This window comes from Bos taurus, chromosome 25 (assembly GCF_002263795.3).
Source record: "Bos taurus isolate L1 Dominette 01449 registration number 42190680 breed Hereford chromosome 25, ARS-UCD2.0, whole genome shotgun sequence".
Classification (NCBI taxonomy): Eukaryota; Metazoa; Chordata; class Mammalia; order Artiodactyla; family Bovidae; genus Bos; species Bos taurus.
In genome coordinates, this window is record NC_037352.1 from 36,075,741 (window position 1) to 36,098,442 (window position 22,702).

General features: G+C 56.8%; 2 protein-coding genes across 4 annotated transcripts; both read left to right on the top strand.

Moving 5' to 3' along the window:
* Window positions 1-1,087: 1,087 nt before the first annotated feature.
* Window positions 1,088-11,703, top strand: TSC22D4 (TSC22 domain family member 4). 2 transcript variants are annotated; one of them, NM_001434787.1, is made up of 5 exons: window positions 1,088-1,491; window positions 1,987-3,082; window positions 5,338-5,504; window positions 10,540-10,588; window positions 11,028-11,703. In NM_001434787.1, exons 2-5 carry the CDS (start codon window positions 2,261-2,263, stop codon window positions 11,235-11,237), a joined length of 1,248 nt encoding a protein of 415 aa, NP_001421716.1. In that variant the 5' UTR covers window positions 1,088-1,491; window positions 1,987-2,260; the 3' UTR covers window positions 11,238-11,703. The 2 variants fall into 2 exon arrangements, with proteins under 2 accessions (NP_001421716.1, NP_001069328.1); NM_001075860.3 differs by lacking the exons at window positions 1,088-1,491; window positions 1,987-3,082; window positions 5,338-5,504 and adding an exon at window positions 10,001-10,378.
* An 86-nt stretch (window positions 11,704-11,789) lies between these two features.
* Window positions 11,790-15,889, top strand: SPACDR (sperm acrosome developmental regulator). 2 transcript variants are annotated; one of them, XM_005225221.5, is made up of 3 exons: window positions 11,790-12,549; window positions 13,258-13,584; window positions 15,419-15,889. In XM_005225221.5, the coding sequence occupies exons 1-3, from the start codon at window positions 12,508-12,510 to the stop codon at window positions 15,650-15,652; spliced, it is 603 nt and encodes a 200-aa protein (XP_005225278.2). In that variant the 5' UTR covers window positions 11,790-12,507; the 3' UTR covers window positions 15,653-15,889.
* The last annotated feature ends 6,813 nt before the right edge of the window (window positions 15,890-22,702 follow it).

Sequence of the window (22,702 nt, forward strand, 5' to 3'; positions counted from 1 at the left end):
GAAAGTGTTGGTGGCTCAGTCTCGTCAAGCACACAGTAGGCACTTAATGAGTGTGTGTGGATTCTCCATAGTGAGCAGGGGATGGGAAGGGTGAGAGGTGGGGGTGGGAAAGGGTCAGGGTTTGTGGCCAGCCAGGTTCCTCCTCCAGGCGGGCACATCTGTATGTGTGCTCATGTGTGAACAGCGGTTGGTAGAGAAAATGCAAGTCAGCACCTTCCTTAGCGCGTCTTCGTGGTTTCTCCCTATCTAGGGAGCCAGACAAGGACACACCTGAGTGAGAAGTGTCCCTGCGCCACCACTGACAGTCTTTTTGAACCTCCTGGGTCTCCATTTCCACATCTAACAAGAGGAACAGTGGGATGTTTGGGGTTTGATTCAAATACTCCAGCACAATATCACGCAAGATTTTGAGGGTATAGATGAAACAAGTTCGGCTGTGAGCTGAGAATTGTCGAAACTGCATCTCGGGTCCTTTAGGAGTTCCTTTTATCGTTCTCTCTACGTAGGGGCATGTTTGAAAATTGCCACAAAGATCCACTTGAAAAAATAAGAGCAGGGGAGAAAAACGGTATCTCCCTCGTTCGGTTACTGTGAAAGCCAGCGAAGATACGACAATAGCAGCTGCAGCAGCACCAGAACCATTTACTGGGCGCTGATGGGGTGGCAGGCACCCGGCGGAACCCTGGTTGAGTTCCTCCCCACTCCTCCGCGCGTCCGTAGGCCAATGGCAGCAAGTGCCTACGAGTAAGGGAATCCCTGGCCTCCCCGCAGACTCCTCCCCCTTTCTCTCCGCCCTCCGCGGCCCCTCCCTCCGAGGAAGCGCTGGGCTGCGGCCCAGCAGGTGTGGGGTTAAGGCAGCCTGTCCCGGGGCCCCCGCAGCAGCAGCAGCAGCGGCAGCGGCAACTGCACCAGCAGTGGCGGTGGCAGACCTGGCCCCGGGCCAGCTGGCCGGGAGCCCCAGGAGCGAGAGAGGGCGGAGGAAGGGGAGGAAGAGGGGAAGGAGGAGGAGGAGAGGAGCAGTCAGCAGGCCCGAGGAGGCAGGACTTCCTGGTGTGGGGGTTGTCAACAGCCCAGAAAGAAAAAGACCGAGAGGAGCGGAGAGAGACCCATCGGTGCCACGCGGGAGGAGACTTGAGAGGGCCCGTCGCCGCGACGACCACCGAGGCGGCAGCACCTGCGGGATCGGGGGGAGGGGGCTGAGCCGCCCCCCTCTCGCTTCAGTCGGCCGAGCCTGGGGACCTCAGAGGCCGCGCCTGAGCTCCGCCAAGGAGGCGGGAGTTCCTTCTTTTCTGGACAGCAAACTTTCCACGGAGATGCCTTGCGGAGCGAGGTGCGGCCCCCGAAGAGAACCCGACAGCCTCTAATCGCTGCCTGCGCGCCCCCCCCACCCCCACCCCGCGCTGCTGGGGCCAAGGAGGCCCTGGGGAAGGGACAGTCCCACACGTTAGGCGGCCGGAACCCCCGGCCCAGCTCGGTGGCCGCCGTCGAGAGGTAGGGCTCTAGGCTGGGAGGGGCACCGGGGCAGAGCCTTCCCGGGGGATAGGAGAGCTGGGGTGCGGGGGGTTGGGGGGTGGTGCTGGGGGAGCGCTCGGAGGCCCAGCACAGGCCCCCCCGAGGCCTGGCTGGGCTGAGGAGCAGCTTCACCCCTGTTCACCCAGACCTGGGAGCCCTTGCTCTTGCAACGACTTGGGTTCGCACGAGTTTGAATCCCAGGGAGAAATGCCCAACTTTGGGTCTGAGCTGCCTCTTCCTGCTCTCTGCTCCCGCCCGGATCTGCTCGGGTTCTCTGTCATTTCTGTTCCCTCTGCTCAGGTCTCTGTCATTTCTGTCTTTGTCTTTGGGTGTCTGGCGGTTTCCCCTTCCTCCCCCATTCTGCTCCCCAGAGAGGAAGCCCCAGAGGTGGCCTGCCCACTGCTTTCTCACACACACACACACACACACACACTCTCTCTCTCTCTCTCTCTCTCTCTCTCCTTCTCTTTCTAGTTTGCAAACTCAGCTCTGGAGTTCAGCAACGACAGCAGCAGGAAAAACCTGCCCCTGCCCCCCCACTCCCGCAGCCTCCCCTGCCCTGTTCTCCCTTCACCAGCCAGGCACCCCCCAGTTCCCGGAAGGCCCTCCTGCCATGTCGGACCCAGACATTCGCAGGGGCCCTGATGTCCCCGCCATGTGGCCCCCCTGCTCCAGGGGTGCCTGAGCCCCTTGAAGAGCCACCACCAACCCCCTGCCCACCTTGGCCCAGTCCTGAGCCCCAGACACCATGAGTGGGGGCAAGAAGAAGAGTAGTTTCCAAATCACCAGCGTCACCTTGGACTACGAGGGCCCGGGGAGCCCAGGGGGTTCAGATGCCCCTGCCCTGCCGGCCCCCCCTGGGCCGCCGGCCCCAACCGGGCCATCAGCCCCAGCCCCCACCGGGCCCCCACCCCGCCTGCCCAATGGGGAGCCCAACCCCGAGCCAGGGGGCAAGAGCACCCCCCGGAACGGCTCCCCGCCGCCTGGGGCCCCCGCCTCCCGTTTCCGGGTGGTGAAGCTGCCCCAAGGCCTGGGAGAGCCTTATCGCCGAGGCCGTTGGACATGTGTGGATGTTTACGAGAGAGACCTGGAGCCCCCTAGTTTCAGCCGGCTCCTGGAGGGTATTCGAGGGGCCTCAGGGGGCAACGGGGGCAGATCTTTGGATTCCAGGTTGGAGCTGGCCAGCTTGGGCCTGGGCGCCCCTACCCCACAGCCAGGCCTGTCTCAGGTCCCCACCTCCTGGCTCCGCCCGCCCCCCACCTCCCCTGGACCTCAGGCCCGCTCCTTCACCGGGGGACTGGGCCAGCTGGCAGTGCCCGGCAAGGCCAAGGTGGAGACACCCCCACTGTCGGCCTCCCCACCCCAGCAGCGCCCCCCAGAGCCCGGGACCGCGGATAGCGCGGGCCCTTCCAGGGCTGCCACGCCCCTGCCCACCTTGAGGGTAGAAGCAGAGGCAGGAGGTTCTGCGGCAGCAGCGGCGGCGGCGGCGGGGACCCCTCCACTGTCCCGTGTGAAGGATGGAGCCCTGCGGCTGAGAATGGAGTTGGTTGCTCCAGAGGAGATGGGACAGGTAAGAGCTGGGTTCCAGGGTTTGGGCAGACACCCAAGGGGCGGTGCTTGGCCCCCACTTCTATACTGACCTTCTATACTGACCTCTGTCTGCTCCCAGTCCCTGTCAGATCAGACTGCCCGTCTTTTTTCTTCCTGCCATCTCACTTGGAAGCCCATTCCTGCTCCTTACGTGGCCCTGTTTTCTCTCTTAGGCTCCCTCTTCCCCACTTTCTGTCGTTTCTTTCTCTTTGGCCTTCCGTGTGTTGCCTTTGACCTGAGTGTCCATCTCCACGTAGCCCAGTTCCGTCTGTCGTGGAGATGTGGCCTCCTCACTTTGGCCTTCACCTTCTGTCTTGGTCTCACTTCTTCAGGCTTTGAGGGTGGAGACCCCAGGCATTGCTGGGGTAGTTGGGCCTCTGGAAGCTGCTGAGGTTGGGGGACAAGAGAAAAAGTAGGCGCTCTGCTGTAAATCTCTCCTCTGCAGTCCCCTCTCCAGTTGGGGAAGGGGATCTTCTTTCTTTTCACTAGCCACCCTCCCAGCCCCATCTCTAGCTTTGTCCCAAGACATTGAAGAATTGGGTGAGGGTGAGGGAACCTGTTACAAGGGTGGAACTTGGGCTGGTTTATCCTTTCTACCTCCAGTTGTCTGAGCCTCTCCAAGATCAATCACTGGGGGTGGCCACCGTGGAGCTGGAGAGAGGTGGGAGGCGGCCAAGAAAGGGCTCAATCCTTTGCTCATTCTGCTTGCTGCCTCCAGAAGAGGAACAAGTCTGGGCTGGGAGGCAGGATGCCTGGGTCCTTGGGGGTGGAGGGGGTGGGCAGCCGGGGTGGGGGGCTGTTGGATGCATCTGTCCTGAAGGAGAAAATAACACCTTGGACGCAAGGCAGGGAGTGTGAGGATGAGAACTTTTCCCCTTCCTGGCCTTGGGCACAAACCACAGTGTAAAAATAACCTGCGACTGTGTGTCTGGGCCTTGTCAGGACCAGTCAGGACCGGCTCCCCCACCCCCTCCTGGCCTCAAACTCACATCTCTCATGCCGCCCCCCCACTTTTCTTGAGTTCTTTCATTCAGTTCCTACCCCAGGGGAGAAGATGTGTGTCCTTTACTGGTCCCTCTCCCCACACGCTTCCAAAGCAAGCCCCCTTTGCCCCTAGCCTCGGCTCTCTATCCTTGAGCCCTGCCTGAGCGTCCCCTGGGCCTGTCCCTCTCCCCTCTGTGCCCCCAGCTCCCTTTCCTTCCCCCGTGCCCTGATCTCTTCCTGCATGTAGGTATCCATGTTGCTGTTTCCCTGCCCCCAAGTCTCTCTCCATCTCCACTCCCCCAGGCCTCTTCTCCCTGGGTTGCTTCTAACAGGGGCCTGAAGGAGGGCCGGGGGCACCACCCGGGCCCCCTTCCTCTGTTTAGTGCGGCCAACCACCTTGGACTCTCTGTTCTTGACTTTTCCGAGAAGCTGGGGCCTCCTGGGGCCTCACAGAGGCGTCTTGTTCCTGTGGCCCCCGCCCTTTTGCAGCCACCTCTAGCGCCTGTTGGGCTGTGTGGGTCCACGCCCAGGCTCCACCTCCATCCGTCTCCGCAACTTCTCCCCCCACCAGCCCCCGAGCTCAGGAGCAGAACTTCACCTGAGTCCCTAGAAGTTTGAGAGGAGAGACTAAAATGGGCGGAGGAGGGGTGAGCAGGGAGGAGGCGGAGGACCAGTTTCTGAGGATTCATTCATTCTACAAATAGCTATTGAACAAACTATAAGCTCTGCCCTCTGGAGCTTACCTTCCAGCAGCAGAGAGGCAAAAATAATTTTATTTCAGATAATAGTAGGGACTATAAAAAAAAAAAAAAAGAACAGTTTAGTGGAACTCACGAGTCAAAGGATGCAGAAATGCCCCTCTGAGGAAGTGACGTTTGAGTCGCCTTAAGAAGTCAGGTGACAGAAGGCACACTCTCTGACTAGCCTCTGATTAGGGGTCCTGGCTTAGGTGGGGGAAGGGTACTGGAGGGCAGACCAGAGCCCCTCTGTGATACCCCATGAGCCACTTTTTGGAAGCCAGTGAACCCAGTCCTCAGGATGGTCCCTGTTTCCCTTGCCTCTAGTGCCTACCCAGTGCTTTCCCCAGAGCCAGGGGAAAGGAGGTCTGTGGGGGAAGGACTCCTGTGTCCTCAGAAGACAGAGAGGGTGTGTGGGGAGAGCTGGGGCGGGAGGAAGACCACTAGGCAAGTTGTAAGGTGGCTGGATCCTTTCTCTTGCTCAATGTGACGGTTCCTACCTGTCTGTCTCCAGGTGCCCCCAGTCGACTCTCGCCCCAGCTCCCCAGCCCTCTACTTCTTCCCCGATGCCAGTCTGGTTCACAAGTCTCCAGACCCCTTGGGAACAGTGGCTGCCCAGAGCCTCAACTTCGCCCGCTCCATGCTGGCCATCAGTGGCCACCTGGACAGCGATGATGATAGGTAGGTGGTCTCCGGCTCCCCCCACACCCAGCACCTGGGATAACCGCGGGGAAACTGCCTGGTAGGTGTCCTTCCCCCCAGCTTGAACTTGGAGAGGACTTCTTAAACAGAGAAGCCCGGCCTGGGCATGACACTGGGCAAAGCTGATTTGAGACCTACTCCCCTCTCTGTGGAGAGAGCTGGGTGGGACTCCCTGGCTTAAGACTGTCAAATTGTAGACTTTTTTTTTTGAGTTTGAAGGGAGTCATTGTTGTCAAATTCCAGAGCTCTTGCAGATTTAGCGATCATCTGGCCAACCCTAAGAATTTACTGGCAACTGTGCAGGAGACCAGAATGGGGAGTTGGTCTCCTCCCCATTCCCCCCCTCCCTCCCAAGGGCAGTGGGACTCCTGACCGTAGAGGTGACATCCTCGGACTCCATGCAGACTACTTCAGGGCCCCAGGACCTCTGGTACCAAGAAAGCAGGTCCCTAAGTTTCTCTTCTCTGCACTAGGGTCACCCTGGACTCTGAGCCCTTCCCAGAGGCCAAGGCCAAGCCCGAGCTGTGGAGAGGCTGGCTGTTGGTCACAGGGAAGGCACAGGAGAGCAGGATCTGCTGGGGTTTGCCCTTCAGGAGAGAGTGTCCCGTTCATGGCACGGTGGGCAGAACTTCCTGTTCTGAGGGCCAGGTTTCAACATAGAAATGTCAGCAAACCAAAAGGGGAGGGACAAAATGGCTAGTCGGATGGTCAAGCGACTGCCTTCTGGCTGTGGACTGACAGGAGCCCAGGAAAGGGGCCAGGGAGTCGCCACTTTGATTTTGGAGGAGGAGTGGGACTTCCTGTTTGAAGCCCTTACGGGGAGGGACTTCCTGTTTGGAGGCCACCAAGGGGCAGGGCATTGTGGGTGCCAGGGGACTTGTTCCAGAGGGGAGTCTGTCCTTCCTGACTTGCACTCAAGTGGTGCCCCCCCTCCTTGAATCAGGGACTGAGTGTTTGAGGTGGGGCAGAGAGGAAAGAGAAGGGGTGATAGCCAGTGGGACGGAGGGCTGACGGGAGAATGGGGGACAGAGCAGGGGTGGGTCGGGCCACCTCTGGGTACCCTCCTCTAGGGAATGAGTGAGGTGCGAGGTCGGCCAGGAGAGTCACCTGCCCTCATGGCTGCTATTCTCAGCGCTTCCCACCCGCTCCCCCTCCCACTCCCACTTGGGAGGTTTGCTGGCACGGAGGGCTCCCTTCCCTCCTCCACCTCTGTTGATTTCAGAGGCCAGCCTCCTACTTTCTCTTAGCAAGTTCTGCTTCCAGAAGCCTCCTGAGCTCTATTCTTTTGGGCTCTTCCTCCCTCCCTTCCTCCCACTGTCCCACCCCCTCAAACACCCCAGTCTGACCGGTCTGCCTCCCAGCCTCCACTTTACCCTGCTGAGCTCCAAGCCTCTGGGGCTCAGGCCCAGCCCAGCCCCTCCTGCTCCACCCTGCTGGGCCAGCGGGTTTGGGTTGGACTACCTCCTTGGCCCCCTGGAATGGGGTGTGTAGCCCCCACCTCATTTCTCTGGTGTGCCTGGAGCGGGCAGAACAGGGTGTATGAGTGACATGGGGCCTCCCTTTTGATTAGGGAGAGTGGGCTGGCATAGTAAGTGTCTGAATCCCAGGTGGGGAGTTGGGGGTGCCTGACCATTCTAGAAATCTGGGGATGGGAGAAGAGAGGGTGCATGGTGAAATCAAACTATTCACATGCTCCTGGGTTGCAAGAACCTTCCTGCCCCAACAGGGCCTGGAGGCTGAAAAGTACTTGAATAAATGGATGGATGGATGGATGAGGGGATAGGTGGATAGTTGGGTAGATGGCCAGCATGGGGGATCCGGGTATTACAAGGAATAAATTCTAGGAACTCAGGAAATAAATGGTGCATTTGTTTATCTAGTGCTTCCTTGGGGTCAGATGCTACTTCTTATCTCACATAATTCTAAGAGCAACTCCATGATCCCTCTTGCTAGATGAAGAAAACTGAGACTCCAAGGACGGAGGTTTTAGAAACTTGTCCAAAGTCACCCCGCTAGTAAGTGGCAGGCCTGCTGTTGGAGCCTGGGTCGGCCCCCAAAGCCACTTTCTGTCCACTCTCCTACTGAAATGCCTGTGTCCCAAGAGGAGAGGCGGAGACAGCCATCTCTGGGATGCCCTTTCTCTCCAGGATAGAGGCAGAGACGGCTCTCCCAATCCAGGCGAGGAGCCATCCTCCGCTCCCTGGCCTGGCCCCACCCCAGGGGCACCACAGATCTGGGAGGGAGTGTAGACAGGGCAGCCGGATGCCACTTGGTTGGCCTCTGGCCCAGCCCCTGGGGGCTCCTCAAAACACGGTGAGGAAGCAGGGCTGGCCCTTGTCCTCAGCATCAGAAACCCCCCCACTCTCCTAGGTGTCCAGTTGCTTCCTCCGATCCTCATTTTGAGGCTGTTTGTTTGACCTTCAAAAAGAAGGACTAGCCTCTACTGCTATCTTTGTCCCAGGACCTGAGTCCTGCAGGGCCAGAGTCCCCTGTTATGTATTGCACAACTCCAGGGGGCACCACTCACACTTGAAGTCATGACAGTTTTCAAGAAGATGGCAATAAGTGTTTTGAAGGATTTTATTCTGACTCACACAAAGTTGCTTTGGGGGCTTGTGGTGAAGGCTGATCCCATCCAGTCAACTTCAAGCCTCCCACTCCAGACCCTGATCAGGAATTCCAGCACAGTGCCAGCGGTCCCTCACTCGGGGGTTCTCAAAGGGAGGACTTGGGTTGCCAGAGTCCTGGTCCCTTGAAATGCTAATGTTAGAAAGTGCCAGTGGAAAGTGCTGTCAAAACCTCTCCAGCGCTAGACAAACAAACAGGAGATAATCATCTATCAGCCAACAAATGTTTATTGTTGTATTTTTCCTTTATTTCTGGCAAGAAGGAACAACTTACTTGGCATCTTTACTGAGCGTCCGCCAGGCAAGGCCAGTGTTTCTACTCCTGCGGATCTGCCCCTCTTTGGTCTCTGTGTACTGCTGAGGGTGGGGGTTCTTTGATGGCTCAGTCTCCACCCAGGTGTCTTGGTTTGAAACACCTTGAAAACTGCTTAGATGCTCCAGCCGGCTGGCCCTTCCTCTGCTCTTAATCTTGTCCTCTCCCCGCCAACCCCGAGTGTCCCAGATGTCCTTCCCCTACCTCACCCTATCCTGCCCTCGCAGGCCTGGTCACCCTGTTGGTTACTCCACCTGTCAGCGGCTTCCGCACCCAGACCTTGGATGGGAAATGGAAAATTCCCAGTGCCCTCGTGCTCTCTTCCTGGCTGCAGGGCCCCATGCAAGGGTCACCTTGGGTTGAGTGCTAATTCCCCCCACGGGGAAGCAAGTTGGAACTGACAACCAGGAGAGAGGGCTTGACAAGGGAGCACAAGGGTGAGGCATTCAGCATATGGGGGTATTGGGGCCACCTTTCCCTGAGAGGGGCGAAGCTGGGGGCCAGAGGTCAGGATCGGGGCTCCTGCGGTACTGGAGTGGGAGGTGGGTATGGGTGGAGGGCTGAGGCGGCTGAGGCAGAAGCTGACAGGGTGGGTGGTGAGCCACGGGGTGAGGAGAGGGAGCCTTCGAGGAGAGGACAGGGCGCAAAGGACAGTGCAGGCCCTGGGCCATGGAGAGACCAGCTTGGGGGAGAGCCAGATTCTGGGACCCAGAGCTTGGCCCTGGGGACCATTGAGCCAGGCTTGAGTCGACCTCTGGTGGCCACTTAGTAAACTGCAGCCAGACCTGCTCTCCCCTCCCTGCCATCAGCTCCCAGGAATCTTCAAAGCACCTGCACCTCTTCCCCAGGGTCCCACCTCCAGCCTCCCCTTCCCACCTCTTCTTAAGTTCTCGCTCCCTCCGAGATCCCAGATACCAGACCCGGGTTCCAGGTCCATAGGCTGGTACTTGTCTTTCAGGCTTTTTCTGTTGCTGTGGTAACCTTTCCCATTCCTCCTCACCCTCACAGTAGGAGTTGTGGGGCACCCTCTGGCTGGGCCCCAGGGGCCACCCCTGATGTGGCCTTCGTGCTTCAGGGAGATGCTTCTAGTCCAAGGGAGACCACATGCACATCAGAGACGCCCCCCCACCCCATCACCTCCACTCTCTTTCTCACCTCCCAGCCGAGAGCAGCTGAGGCCTTGAGGGAGGCCAGTGTTCACCCGGAGGGGGCAGGATGGGGTCAGAGGTGGGAAGAGGCCTCCCAGGGCCAGGCTTCCCCTTCACGCCCTTCACAGCCCTCCCTGACCCAGGCTTCTGGCCCCGCAGCCCCTCCCCCGACTCGGCCCACCAGCTGACTGTCCTCAGCTGGCCCCCTCCCCTCCGTGCTGGGATTGGTGCCAGGGTGAGAAGGGGACACTGGCGCTGACCGTGTCTGGGAATTCCCGCCCACCATGGAGCGGGCGGGAGGGGGTCCCCGTGTCCCTGAGGAGCCAATAGCAGCCAGGCTTTGCCCTGGGGGATGGTGTATATCTTTCACGCCAGCACCCCCTAGGCACTGTCTCCCTTCTGCCTGCCTGGCACCAGCCAGACTCTGCTCTGCCCGGGGGGCTTTGAGCCCCCCAGGCGGTCCTTCTGCTGCAGCCCTCTCCCTCTGGGGAGGCCTGAGGACCCTTTCCCCTCGGGCATGGCCCAGCCAGGGGTGTCTGTCAAGTCCCTGGTATCCTCCTATGAGACCCGAGTGGTGGGGATGGCTCCGGCACCTCCCCGGAAAAGGGGCTGTGTCTCTTCTCCTTGCTCGCCTCGGGGAGCATCCCCCATCCGAGGGGCATCTGGACCCCCACCCCACCGGGGCCTAGGGGGGCCCGGGCAGCGGCCCTCACCCCGCCGGGGGATGGACAAAACCCTCCTGTCCCTGATTCTCTACTGTCACAGGTACAGGCAGGGGTCTGGGTGGGAGGCTGCGGCGAATGGGGCTTGTGGAGAAGGCCAGAGCCCACGCCGAGGAAGCACCTGGAAGGCAGTGGGCTGGGCTGTCCAGACACCTGGCCTGGCACCCCTTTCTTCTCACCTCTCATCTCCCTGTGTCTCTCCAGTGGCTCCGGAAGCCTGGTTGGCATTGACAACAAGATCGAACAAGCCATGGTAAGAGAAACCATCTTGATCCCAGCAGGTCCCGGTCCGCGTGCTGATGCCCAGGCCCCAGCCCCGAAGCTCCATCCCCTCCGTTGTTAGGGATATACTGACTCCCAGCTGCTCAACCTGCTCCCTGCTGGGTTCCCTTGGATCCTCCACCCCTTCTTGTCTCCACCTGAACCTTCAACTACATTGGTTCCTAGCCTGCTTCAGGCCCCCATCTCTGTCTTTGAGCCCTGACCTTGCCTCTGTCCAGCGTCCTTACCCACCCCCGTCCCCCACACCCTGCCCCTTCCCTGGCTGACTTCTTCTTCCCCAGCACTCCCTCGTCATCTGGGAGCAGGGGCATCTCTTAACACCCACCTCCTCAAGGCACCGGGCAGGGGCTGGGGGTGGGGTGGTGGCCTGGGACCCCTGACATTTCTTTGCCTGTCCCTGGACCCCCCAGGACTTGGTGAAGTCCCACCTCATGTTTGCGGTCCGGGAGGAGGTGGAGGTGCTGAAGGAGCAGATCCGAGACCTGGCGGAGCGGAACGCGGCGCTGGAGCAGGAGAACGGACTGCTGCGTGCCCTGGCCAGCCCCGAGCAGCTGGCGCAGCTGCCTTCCTCGGGGGTCCCCCGGCTTGGACCCCCAGCGCCCAACGGGCCCTCAGTCTGAGCCTCCCTTCCCTCACAATGTGCCTTTGGGGGGCCACCACAGCTGCTAGGCCTTGTGCCAGCTGCCTGCCCCCTCTTCCTATGCAGCTTTAATGCCCCCTGATCCCCGGGGATGGGAGTCGAAGGCTGAGAAGGGGCCTAGCCCCACCCTTCCTTGATGTCCCTGCAATGCCCAGGGACTGGGCTGGGGCATCCCTGCACATTGACGGAGGAGGGAGGGCATCGGGATGGGACATTGGGCGGAGCCCCCTCCTCCCTTCCCAGCTGTCAGTGTTCCGGGACCCCCGGCGATAGATGGCTTGGGGGAGTTGGAGGCTCCCTGGCAGCCGTCCCCACCTTGTTCCCTGGAGCGCGCCCCCCCCTCTCCCCTGCCAGGAGAGGGAGGACGGACAGTGTATCTGGAAGTTCTGGGATTCAGGTTGTTATTGAAATAATAATTATAATTAAAAAATCTGAAGAAACTTGAATCTGGAGGTTGGCATCGTGTTGCTTGCGCCCAGATAGGGACCAGCACCACCAGTTTCCACTTGTGGGAGAAAAACAGGCTGTGGGCTCCTCTGAAGCTCTTGCCGGGCCGGGGAGGGGAAAGGTGGCTCAGCGTGGAGATGTGGGAGGAAAAGGGAGCCCACGGCCTGGGTCCTGGGAAGGGGCAGGCCAGGCAAGGCAGAGGGAGTGGGGAAGGGGGGCGCGTCGGCCCACGTGCTGGTGGGGGACAGGGGAACAATGGGGCCTTTGGTGATTGTGCAGGATCCTCCCCCCCCAGCTTCCCAGCGTGTCCCCTCTGCGGGCTGGATCCGGGTGGCTGGTTGGGGGCGGGGCGGGGGGCCCTGAATGGGCCCCTTGTCTCAACGCTGGGTGTGGGCCAGGCTCCCCGGGCACACTATGCCCTCGCCAGGCCTGGCCAGTCTCCGTGGCCTCCACCCCAAGCTGGCTGACGCTAGGGCCCTGCGGGTGAGCAGGCCCCTCCCTGACAGCCTCAGCTCCAGTCCTAGGCGGAAGAGGCAGGTGGGGAGAAGGACCCCATCTAGTGGAGAGGCAGGGAAGCAGCAGCCGCCACTCGGGAGGGCCCCGGCCTGAACTCGGGGGGACCTACCGAGCGCGGGATCCTGGGGGCTGACTTGGGGTTTGGACTCCCTGCCCTGTGGCTCCCTAGATTTACGACTTCGGCAGGCTCTCCCGGTTTCCCCGAATCTCAGCTTCCTCCTGGGTGAAATGGCCCTGACAAGAATGCCTACCTGAAGGGCAGCTGGGAGGGGTTACATGGCTCATACATGGGAAATGCCCTAGGAGCTCCAGGGATGTGTTCACTAACTGTGAGTTTCCCTTCCTTGGATTTGGGGGAAAGAGGGTCGAGGGCACAGGGATTGGCTCTGGGGGTCCTGGAAGGGCCTCGGGGGTTGGGGTCAGGGCCAGGCAGACTCTCACAATGGTCTAGAATTCTCTCGCCCTCTGGGTTCTCATCCACTATTGTCTCCTCTCCCTGTCTCAGGGAGGGGAGGAAGGGCCTAGGATTACTCACTGTGGGGATCTTTCCTCCTGGATTCCTATTTCTTTCTTCACTGCTGTGCCTGAAGTTCCCCAGAGACCCCTTAGGTGGCGGCCACTGGCCTGCAGCCTCTCCCCTCCCCGTCCCCACTGAACTAAATGCTATTTCTGCCCCCTTCTTGGGGCTCGTGTAAGCGGGAGAAATGGCGGTGGTTATTAAGTTCTTCCGATGGATTTGGCAAAAGATTAGCCGCTGGGTAAGTTTCAGAGCCCCTTTCTCCCGACATGCTGGGGTGGGGGATGCTGGTCAGTGACCTCCAGGTCACAGAAACCCCCCACTCCCTCACCTGGCCTCCTGCCCCTCCTGGCCTCCGGTGGCCAGACAAGCCGGGGAGGGAGGAAGTGAGGGATGGGATAGCTGGCAGGGAGGCCAGGACACAGCTGCCCCTTCTCCTCTGGGCCTTCCCTTCTCCTGACAGTTTTCTCTTGCTCTGCCTCCTCTCTTCTGTCCCTCCTCTCCCTGTCTTGGTTCGTAGGTTTTCTTCTGGAAACACAAAGCTAAGTCAGTCATCATGGATCATACTGACTCCAAGAAAAATGAGTTGAAGGCGGAGAAGGCTTTCAAGGTGTCTGAGACTTTCAAGTTGGTTGAACCCCCCAAGGAGGCTAAGGTCTCCAAGATGGATGTGTCCCCCAAGGTGGTTGACCCCTGCCTGTTAGCCAAGACCACCATGGATGGGGCTGCGGTGGAGGCGGGTCGCCGTCGGAGATCACTGTTGAAGCTGCCCCAGGCGGCCGTCAAGTCCGTCTCCATGCTCATGGCCTCCGCCCTGCAGTCTGGCTGGCAGATGTGCAGCTGGAAGGTCAGCACTATGTCCCCTTTGTCCCCAGCAGCCCCTCCTTCCCCTCCCAGGTCCCCCTTGCTCATTCATGCCGGTGGGAATGTAAAATGGTGTGGCCACACCGGAAAAACAGTTTGGTCACTTCTTATCAGACTAAACATGCAATTATCGTATGGCCTGGTGACTGTACTCTTGGGCATTTATCCCAGATAAACGAAAATTTATGTTCACACAAAAATCTGTACATGATGTTCATAGCAGCTTGATTCATAATAGCCCCAAACAACCCACATGTCCTTCAAAGAATGAGTGGTTAAACTTCGCTATATCCATACTCTGGAATGCTGCTCAGCCATGAAAAGGAACAATATTGATACATACAGCTTGGATGGCTCTCAAGGGAATTATGCTGAGTGAAAACAAATCCAAAAGCTTATATATATATACTATGATTCCACTTACATTATATACCATTCCAGACATAACAGAATTAGACAAATGGTGACCCGATTAGTGGTTTAGTGGTTTCCAGGGGCTGTGCTACAGAGAGAGAGTTGGGGGAGGTGTATTGGTTATAAAAGGGCAACATGAGGAATCCTTGTGTGGATGGAAATCTCCTGTATCTTCACTATGGTCGTTGGATACATGAACATGCACCGAGGATATAAAATTGGGTAGAATCCAACACAGAACAACACACAAATGAGTGCCAGTGGAGCTGGGGAAATACGAGAAAAATGCAGATCCTGGATTGTATTGATGTCAATATCCTATGAACTAGAGATCTGAAAGATTTTACTACTGAGGGAAAACCAGGGAAAATCTTTACAAAAGATTTTACTATTGTAAACAGAATAAGGAATTCATTTCTCACAAGTGCATGGGAGTCTACAATGATCTCAAAGTCAAAGTATTAATTTTAAAAAGGGAAATGTCTAGCTCACTACCAAGTCAGTTTATTTTGGTTTTGAATAATGTATTACTACATTAATAGTAATTTTTAAAAGTTCACCTTGGGAATTCACTGGCAGCCCAGTGGTTAGGACTCGGAGCTCTCACTGCTGAAAACTGGGTTCAGTCCCTGATTGGGGAACTAAGATCCCACAGGCTGCTCAGCGCAGTCAAAAAATAAAATAAAAGTTCACCCGGCACCCTGTGGAGGGAGGTCAGAAGGGGCCAGGAGCAGAGAGGCAGGAAGACCCACTGGAGGTGCTGCAGTTCGGGTCAGCAGGGAAGAATGTTCTGGATGGGGAGGGAGGCATCAGGTAGAACAAACTAATGGGTTGGAGGGATATTTAAGAGGTAGAACTGTTGTGCCAGGTGCTTGATTGGGTGGTGGTGAGGGGAGAGGGACAGACAGAGGTCGAAGCAGGCTGGAGCCATTCACTGGGAGCAGAGCCGACTGAGGGAAGAGAGTGGTGAGTTTAGGGCATTGGGACAGGATAAGTTGAGGTGTCAAAGTATATCTTCAGGGAGATGTCTAGGAGGCAGTGGGAAATACAGGCCTGAGTTCAGGAGAGAGCTTTGGGTTGGAGACTGTCCTTCATTTCTCCCTGGAACTCTAGTGGGGACTCAAAGGTAGGTCAGACATGGTCCCTGGCTTCCAAGAATTTGCATGCTGGTATTGAAAACAGATGAGTCCACAGAACAAATCGTGTATAATACGTGGTGTAACAGGGCAAACCCGAGAGTAGAGACAGCCCCAGAAGGCTTCCTGGAGGAGGCGGTACCCAAGTTGTTGCCGGACAGAAGAGATGGTATTAAACAAGCCTTGCTGTTTATCTGCAGGTGTTTTCACCAGCAGGTTCTCCCTAGACCACGCTGTTCACCTGTGCTCATCTTCTCTCTTTCACAGTCATCTGTGAGTTCTACCTCAGTTGCCTCCCAGATGAAGACCCGGTCCCCGCTGGAGTCGCGAGAGGCTGCGATGCTGCGGGAAGTGTACCTGGTGCTTTGGGCCATCCGGAAGCAGCTGCGGCAGCTGGCCCGCCGGCAGGAGAGACGACGCCGGCACCACCTCCGGGCCCACATGGGCCCCCAGCCCGACCCAGCTCAGGGTCTGAAACAGGATGCCCGGAGTCCCCTCTAGGGGGAACCCCACATCCTCAGAAAGCCCCCACCTCACTCTTAAGTAAGGTTGATGGGAGAGGTTAGAGCAGCAGGCCAGGAATTGTGAGTGAGGAGAAGTTGTCACACTGTCACCTCTCATCAAGACCTGAAGGCCTGGCCGGGGGGGGTCCCACATACACTCCCCTTCATTCCTTTTATTCAGTTTGTAAAAAGAATTATCAAAATGTTGGGAAATAATATCAGATATTTCCGAGTAGATGTAGTGTGTTTGTGGGTGGCCAGAGGCCACGAGGGGAACCTGGGTGGGATATGAGAGGGTGCCTGAGGCTCCAGCCTGGACACGTGTGGGAGTAATCCCTGGACCTGCTGGGGGGCCGCGGTGTGGCGGTGGAGGGGGGTCTGGCCCTGGGTCCACATGCTTCTCAGGGCTGAAGGCCTTTGGGGACTCTGTCCCGCCTGTCACAGTACCAGGTATTGGCACCGGTTCATTGAGCACACGCTGGGAACCGGGTGCTGAGCCCGCGCTCTCCCTGGAAATCCTGCAAGACTGACTGTTGCAGATGCTACGGGGCTTGTCCAAGGCCCCTCGCCGAACAAGACCGCGCTGGAATCTCCGCCTCCGCAGCCAGCCCACTGCTCTGCCTCTCCGGCCTTCCTGGGCCGGGCCACAGCGAGGGTCAGGGTCCAGCACTTGACAGCCGCGGACACGCATCAGGGCCGGCGGCCACCCCCTGACCCCGCTCCCGCCAAGAGCTACCGAAAACTACATCTCCCAGGGTTCCCGGGGGCGAGGTGGGGCCGCCGCTGGGAGAGGGCCCGGCCCGGGCCCGCGGGGTCGCGGGCGGAGGGCTAAGCTGGAAGTCCACCTGGCGCCTCGGGACCAGCGGCGGGAGGAGTCCGCGGCGATCTGACGCGAGGTTGAGGCGCGGGAGGCCACGAGAGCGAGGGGAGGCCGTGGAGGCCCAAGTCCCCTCTCCCTCCTTAGCTTGCCCTCTTGCCCGGCCACGCGAGGGCGCAGAGGTGGCTCCCCAAGTTAAAGCAGCGTATTTTGCAAGGCGGCAAAATTCAGGGATGCTTCCTTGGTGGCTCAGACGGTAAAGAATCCGCCCGCAATGCGGGAGACCCGGGTTCGATCCCTGGGTTGGGAAGATTCCCCCTGGAGGAGGGCACGGCAACCCACTCCAGTGCTCTTTCCTGGAGAATCCCCATGGACAGAGGAGCCTGGTGGGCTGAACTCCATGGGGTCGCAGAGAGTCGGACGCGACTGAACCACTAAGCACAGAGTCCCCAGGCCTTGGAGGTCGAGGAAGGAGCAAGGGTTGGCGACCGCGACCGAGCCTAGGGGGCAGCAGAGGCCCGAGGAGCGGGGGAGGGACGGCTGTGAGGCGGCGTCTCGCTCAGCCAGAGGTTAGCTGTGAGTAGGAGGCGGCGGGCGGGCGTGAGCAAAGCTGGGAGCCGGAGAGGAGTCCCAGGAACGGTCTGCTGGAAGCACCGAATTCAGTAAAAAAGTCAGCAAACTCCTCTTGCCCGCTCCCCACCCCCGGCAGCTCTGGCAAAGTTGGGCCCCTTGGCGGGGGACTGGGTGGCCTTTCCCCAAAGTCGGGAGCAACCCCGGGCTGCCCTGCCCTGTGTCCTGCAGCGCTGCTACCCTGAGCCTGTTAGCTGTGCACCACACCCCAACGTTTACACCCCTGGTAATGCCACCCACCCCTTATTAAACACCCACTGTGACTATTTTTATGTCTTGTTCTAAGTAATTCTCACAAATGGCTGTTATGATGACATATTATCACTTCTATTTTTTAGAGAGGGAAACTGAGGGACAGAAAGGTCATGTTTAAGGTCGTGTCGCTTTCCTTCATCGAACGAATGAGTCTAGCTCACAGAGGACATGTTACATGCAAGTTACACACAGGTGTTGCATGTGTGACTGCCGTGACCTCTCCAGGAATGAGTCCTGAGTTCAGCCTGAAGCCAGGCAGGGACTCAAAACACTAATACATGTGGCTCAGTTCTGGGGCTCTCATCACTTCTCCATTATGTGCCAGGAACTGTTCTGGGGTGGAGCAAGCCGTGGTGGGCCTGGGTCCCAGGAAGCCCGGAGGTTTAATGGGTCCCGGGGCTCTGGAGTAGTCCCTCACTGTCTAAGGTCCAAAATCTGCCCTCCCACCCCACCCCCTCCACTACCAAATCCTTAGAAATGAGCTCCTCCTCCTATTGAGGATCTAAGGTTTCAGGGATGGGAGGGGAGGATGAAGGACGGTTGCTCCTGAAGATCACTGGTAAATAGCCTTGCAAGTACCTACAGGCCCTGGAGCCAACGGGCTTGTGGCTGTCGGAAGGAATGCTGCTCCCATTCTTCTGTCTTTAGACTGGGAGGGGAGGGAAGGAAGAAGGTGAGTTCAGCCAGCAGCCAAGGGAACTGCTGGCACCTCCCTCTGTCTCTCCCTCTCCAGACTTGATGGAGTCCTGTCTGGGCTTGGCCAAGTGGAGGCAGGAGACTTATGGGAGAGAAAGGAGGTGGGATGGAGGGGGAAAGTCCATGGAACTGACTTTTCCTCGGTGTCTCAGTGCACTCAGGCGGCCTCCTTCCTTCCCACCCCAAGTAATCCAGCCCAGAACCATGGAGAAGGCCCATGTTGGGATGTGAGGAAGAAGTCCTCAACTCGAGGGAAGGCATACAGGATCTCCTGGGGTGGAGATTTGTGTTGGGGGTGGGGGGTGGGATTCTACCCACTCAGCCCTTTCCTGTGGAGAACAGTGGGTAGCAGTGTGACCCCTGGAGAAATCTACCTCTTGGTGAGAGTCTTGAGCAAAAATCTCACGTTGGTCAAAGAAAAGAAAGAAGAAAAAGGGACTTCCCTGTGGTCCAGTGGTTAAGTCTCTGAGCTTCTATTGCAAAGGGTGTGGGTTCAGTCCCTGGTTGGGGACTAAGATCCTGCGTGCTGTGTGGCATGGCCACAAAAAGAAAAATCCCACCTTGGACACCTTGCCTTCTTGTCCCCATCAGACCCCAGGCATTTCACCTTCCCCCAGGCTGTTAGACTCCATGAGGCAGCAGTGGTAGGGCTATGGATGGCCCCAATGGGGACCAAGCGTCTTTATTTTTAAAACCCTATGAGATTGATATGATGGCATCATTGACTCAATGGACATGAGTTTGAGCAAATTCCGGGAGACAGTGAAGGGCAGGGTAGCCTGGCATGCTGCAGTCGATGGGGTCACAAAGAGTCAGCCATGACTGAGTGAGTGAACTACAACCCATCCTATTAGAGAGGGGGCGCCCTGGAAGTGTGGGGAGCAAAGGAGAGTGCTGGTCCCAGATACCCCTGCTCTATTCCCACTTCTGCCCCATCTCCCCTCCTCCCTTCACCCTCAGACTTCCTGAAATTGTTGGATCTTTTCTTCCCTGGGACTCCCCCTATAATCTACTCATTACACAGCAAAACATGTCACTCCCCTACTTAAATTCTCCAGTGGCTTCCCATCACCCTTGGGAAGAAGCCCAAACTGTCCCCTTTGTTTACAATGCCCTTCTCTCAGATCCTGGCCTTGTGGGCTCCTTACACCTCTGTACTCGGTACAGATGTGGCTACATCTTCGTGGACTCTTTCCCTGACCACACCCAATCTAGAAATCAGGGGAGAGCCACTGTCAAGGTCGTCCTCTAACTCTCACCATGATTTTTTTTTCACGGTACTTATCGGTATTATCGTATTGATTTGTTTACCAGTGTACTAGGGTGGCAGCGGGGGAATGCAGTAGTTCAGAGCATGGGAAGTGGTTTACATGAACACTTCCTGGATGTGCAACCTTGAGTAAGTTGGTTAACTTCCCTGAGCCTCGCTTTCCTCATTTGTGAAGTGGGCACGGCAGTAGTGCTGTTGTCATAGGTCTGTCACGAGGGTCAGGGAGATGACCGGCACGCCACAAGGGCTCAATAAATGTCACCTGCTATTATGATGCTATTGGCTACGATCTACAGTTTATGATTACTGTCTCCGTGGCCTAAAACAGGGATGGATGAACCAGAAAGTAGATCTTCACCTAGATCGAGGGAAGCACTTTGCAAACAGCCCTCTGGTGGAGGGAGCACTCCTTTTGGAAGTGGCAAAGAATGCCCTGTGCAGTGAGTAGCAGGAAGAGCACTTGAGCAAGAGTCAAGAGACCTTGGTCCTGGGACCTCCCTGATGGTCCAGCAGTTAAGACGTCATACTCTCAATGCAGGAGGCCCAGTTCTATTCCTGGTTAGGGAACTAGATCCTGCATGCCCCAACTAAGAGCTCACACGCCCCAGTGAAGAACCTGCTTTCCGCAGCCAAGACCTTTGGTGTTCAGTTGCTCAGTCGTGTCTGACTCTGGGACTCCATGGACTGCAGCATGCCAGGCTTCCCTGTGCTTCACTATCTCCCAGAGTTTGTTCAAACTCATGTCCATTGAGTTGATGATGCTATCCAACCATCTCATCCCCTGTTGCCCCATGGTGCAGCCAAATAAATTAATTTAGAAAAAAAGAGAGAGACCTTGGTCCTCGTCTCAGTATTGCTGCCTCTTTGCTACGGGACTCTACTGAGTCCCTCTACCTTCTTGGGCCTCAGGCTCTTGAAATAGAATGATGGGTTGAACTGACTCATTGTTCAGCTCCCTGCCAGCTTCCAGGGGGTCCCTTTATCCACTGTAAACTCTTCAGAGTTGGCAACACGTGGTGCCTTCAACTCCTTCAGCTCTGCTTCCTAACAGTTCAAAGTTCAACGGGGAGAGTTGACAGTAAAATATTCTCGGTTTAAGCCTTTGAACCCAGAGACAGAGCCTCAGCCCTGGACCTCAGATCTTCTTGCTACCCCTGTCCTTCCCTCCCCTTCAGCCTCGTTCATTTATGTATTTGAGCCCCAAGGCAGGGAGGAGAGCCAGCCCTGCCTGAGCCACACCATGGGCTGGGAACAGGCATGAAGGCCTGGGCCTGAGACGGGCAGGCTGGGTGTGTGTGCAGCTGTAAGTACACACGAGCATGTGCCCGTGCATACTGTGGGTCTCTGTAGTTATATTTTAACTTGTTCTCGTTCTCCTCTCATGAGTGGCAGGACTTCGATTCACTAGAGGAGAAGGTAATAGGATGGCAGGGTTGGCATTCTCTAACCTCTACCCGAGGGAAGAAGTCACCAGTCAAATGAGATGTTAGTCTCTAGGACTGTCATGGGGCTAGCTTCCTTGGTCTGCCCGCCCCCCAACTATGCCCATGATCAACCAGGACTTGAGGGGGGAGGGGGAGGGGAGGGGTCACCTCTGGGACCCAGAGGGCTGGAGCTTTTGCATGGGGCCAGGAGGGCAGCAGGCCTGGGAGCAGGCGTTCCTGGTGATGGCTTCATGCTGAGTCAGTTTGCCAGTGCTGTCCACTCCTTCCTGGAGCTGCCTTTCTGCTTACTGGGTCAGTCCAGAGGACTGGGTAGGCGGCCTGGAAGATCTCCAAGTTGGGGGCTGTCCCCTTCCTGTCTCCATCTTCTTTGTTTCAGAAGCTGAGCCCCCACACCCCACATCTGTCTCACCTGGGATGCTGTGTCTATCTCCCCGTTAAAGCTCAGGCTTGGCCTTCTGCCTGTCTCCCTTTCCCTCAGTGCCTCCTGGAGCAGGTGGCTGTAAAGGGGAAGGTTTCAGAAGGCGGGGCTTGGTCTTTTCGTGTTGAGGGAGGAGTCTGTGCCTTGTGTAATGAGGTGTGGCCTGAGCTGGGCTTGCCCTAGCTGGGCAAGGTTGGTTCCCTGGGTGCAGGGAGGTCTACACCTCTCTTCTCTGATTTCTCTCCTCTAAGTTGAAGACCCACTTGCTTTTCCTTTACTGTTTATACGCCTTGACAATTCTTCCACTGGGTTGTGGGTCTTTGCTAGAGACCTGCAGAGTTTGAGTTTGTATTCTGGAACCAGACTGCTGGGTTTTGAATGCTGGCTCTGCCACTTACTAGCTCTATGGCCTTGGGCAAGTTGCTTAACCTGTCTGTGCCTTAGCTGCCTCACCTATAAAATTAAGATGATATGGGAAGAATTTTTTTTTTTTAGAACAAGAATTTTTAAAAATATTTATTTATTTGGCTGTGCTGGGTCTTAGTTGCAGCATGTGGGATCTTTTAGTTTTCTTCTGATCTGTATGCCTTTTATTTCCTTATCTTGCCATTTTACGCTAAGACTTTCAGTATAACATTGAAGCAGGGTGGTGGAGCAGACATCTTGCCTTTTCCTTTTGTAGGGGCCAGGTGCTCAGTTTTTCATCATTAAATATGATGTTGCTGCTGCTGCTGCTGCTAAGTCGCTTCAGTCGTGTCCGACTCTGTGCGACGCCATAGACAGCAGCCCACCAGGCTCCCCCGTCCCTGAGATTCTCCAGGCAAGAACACTGGAGTGGGTTGCCATTTCCTTCTCCAATGCATGAAAGTGAACAGTGAAAGTGAAGTTGCTCAGCCGTGTCCGACTCTTAGCGACCCCATGGACTATAGCTTTTTTGCAGACGCCTTTGAGCAGCTTGAAGGAGTTGATTTTTACTCCTAGGTGGCTGGAAGTTTTGTCATGGTAGATGTTTTGTCAAGGTTTTTCTGCATCTATTTATATCATTAAGTGATTTTCTTTCTTCAGCCTTTTAGTGTGGCAAATTACATTAACTGATTTTTGAACCACTCTTGCTTTCACAGAATAAACCCCACTTGATTGAAGGGCATTATGTTTATTGCTGGATTTGACTTGCTAATATTTAGTTGAGGATTTTTTTTAATAAGTAATGGTCTGGGTCCTATTTTTTTTTAAATAATTCTATTTGTTTACTTTAGTTTTGGCTGTGATGGGTCTTTGTTGCTGAGGGAGCTTTTCTCTAGTTGCGCACAGCAGGGGCTGCTCTCTAGTTGCAGAGGGCCAGCTTCTCACTGCAGTGGCTTTTCTTGTTGCAGAGCAGGGGCTCTAGGGTATGCGGGCTTCAATAGTTGGGGTGTGCGTGCGTGCTAAGTCATTTCAGTTGTGTCTGACTCTGTGTGGCCCTGTGGACTGCAACCTGCCAGACTCCTCTGTCCATGGGATTCTCCAGGCAAGAATAC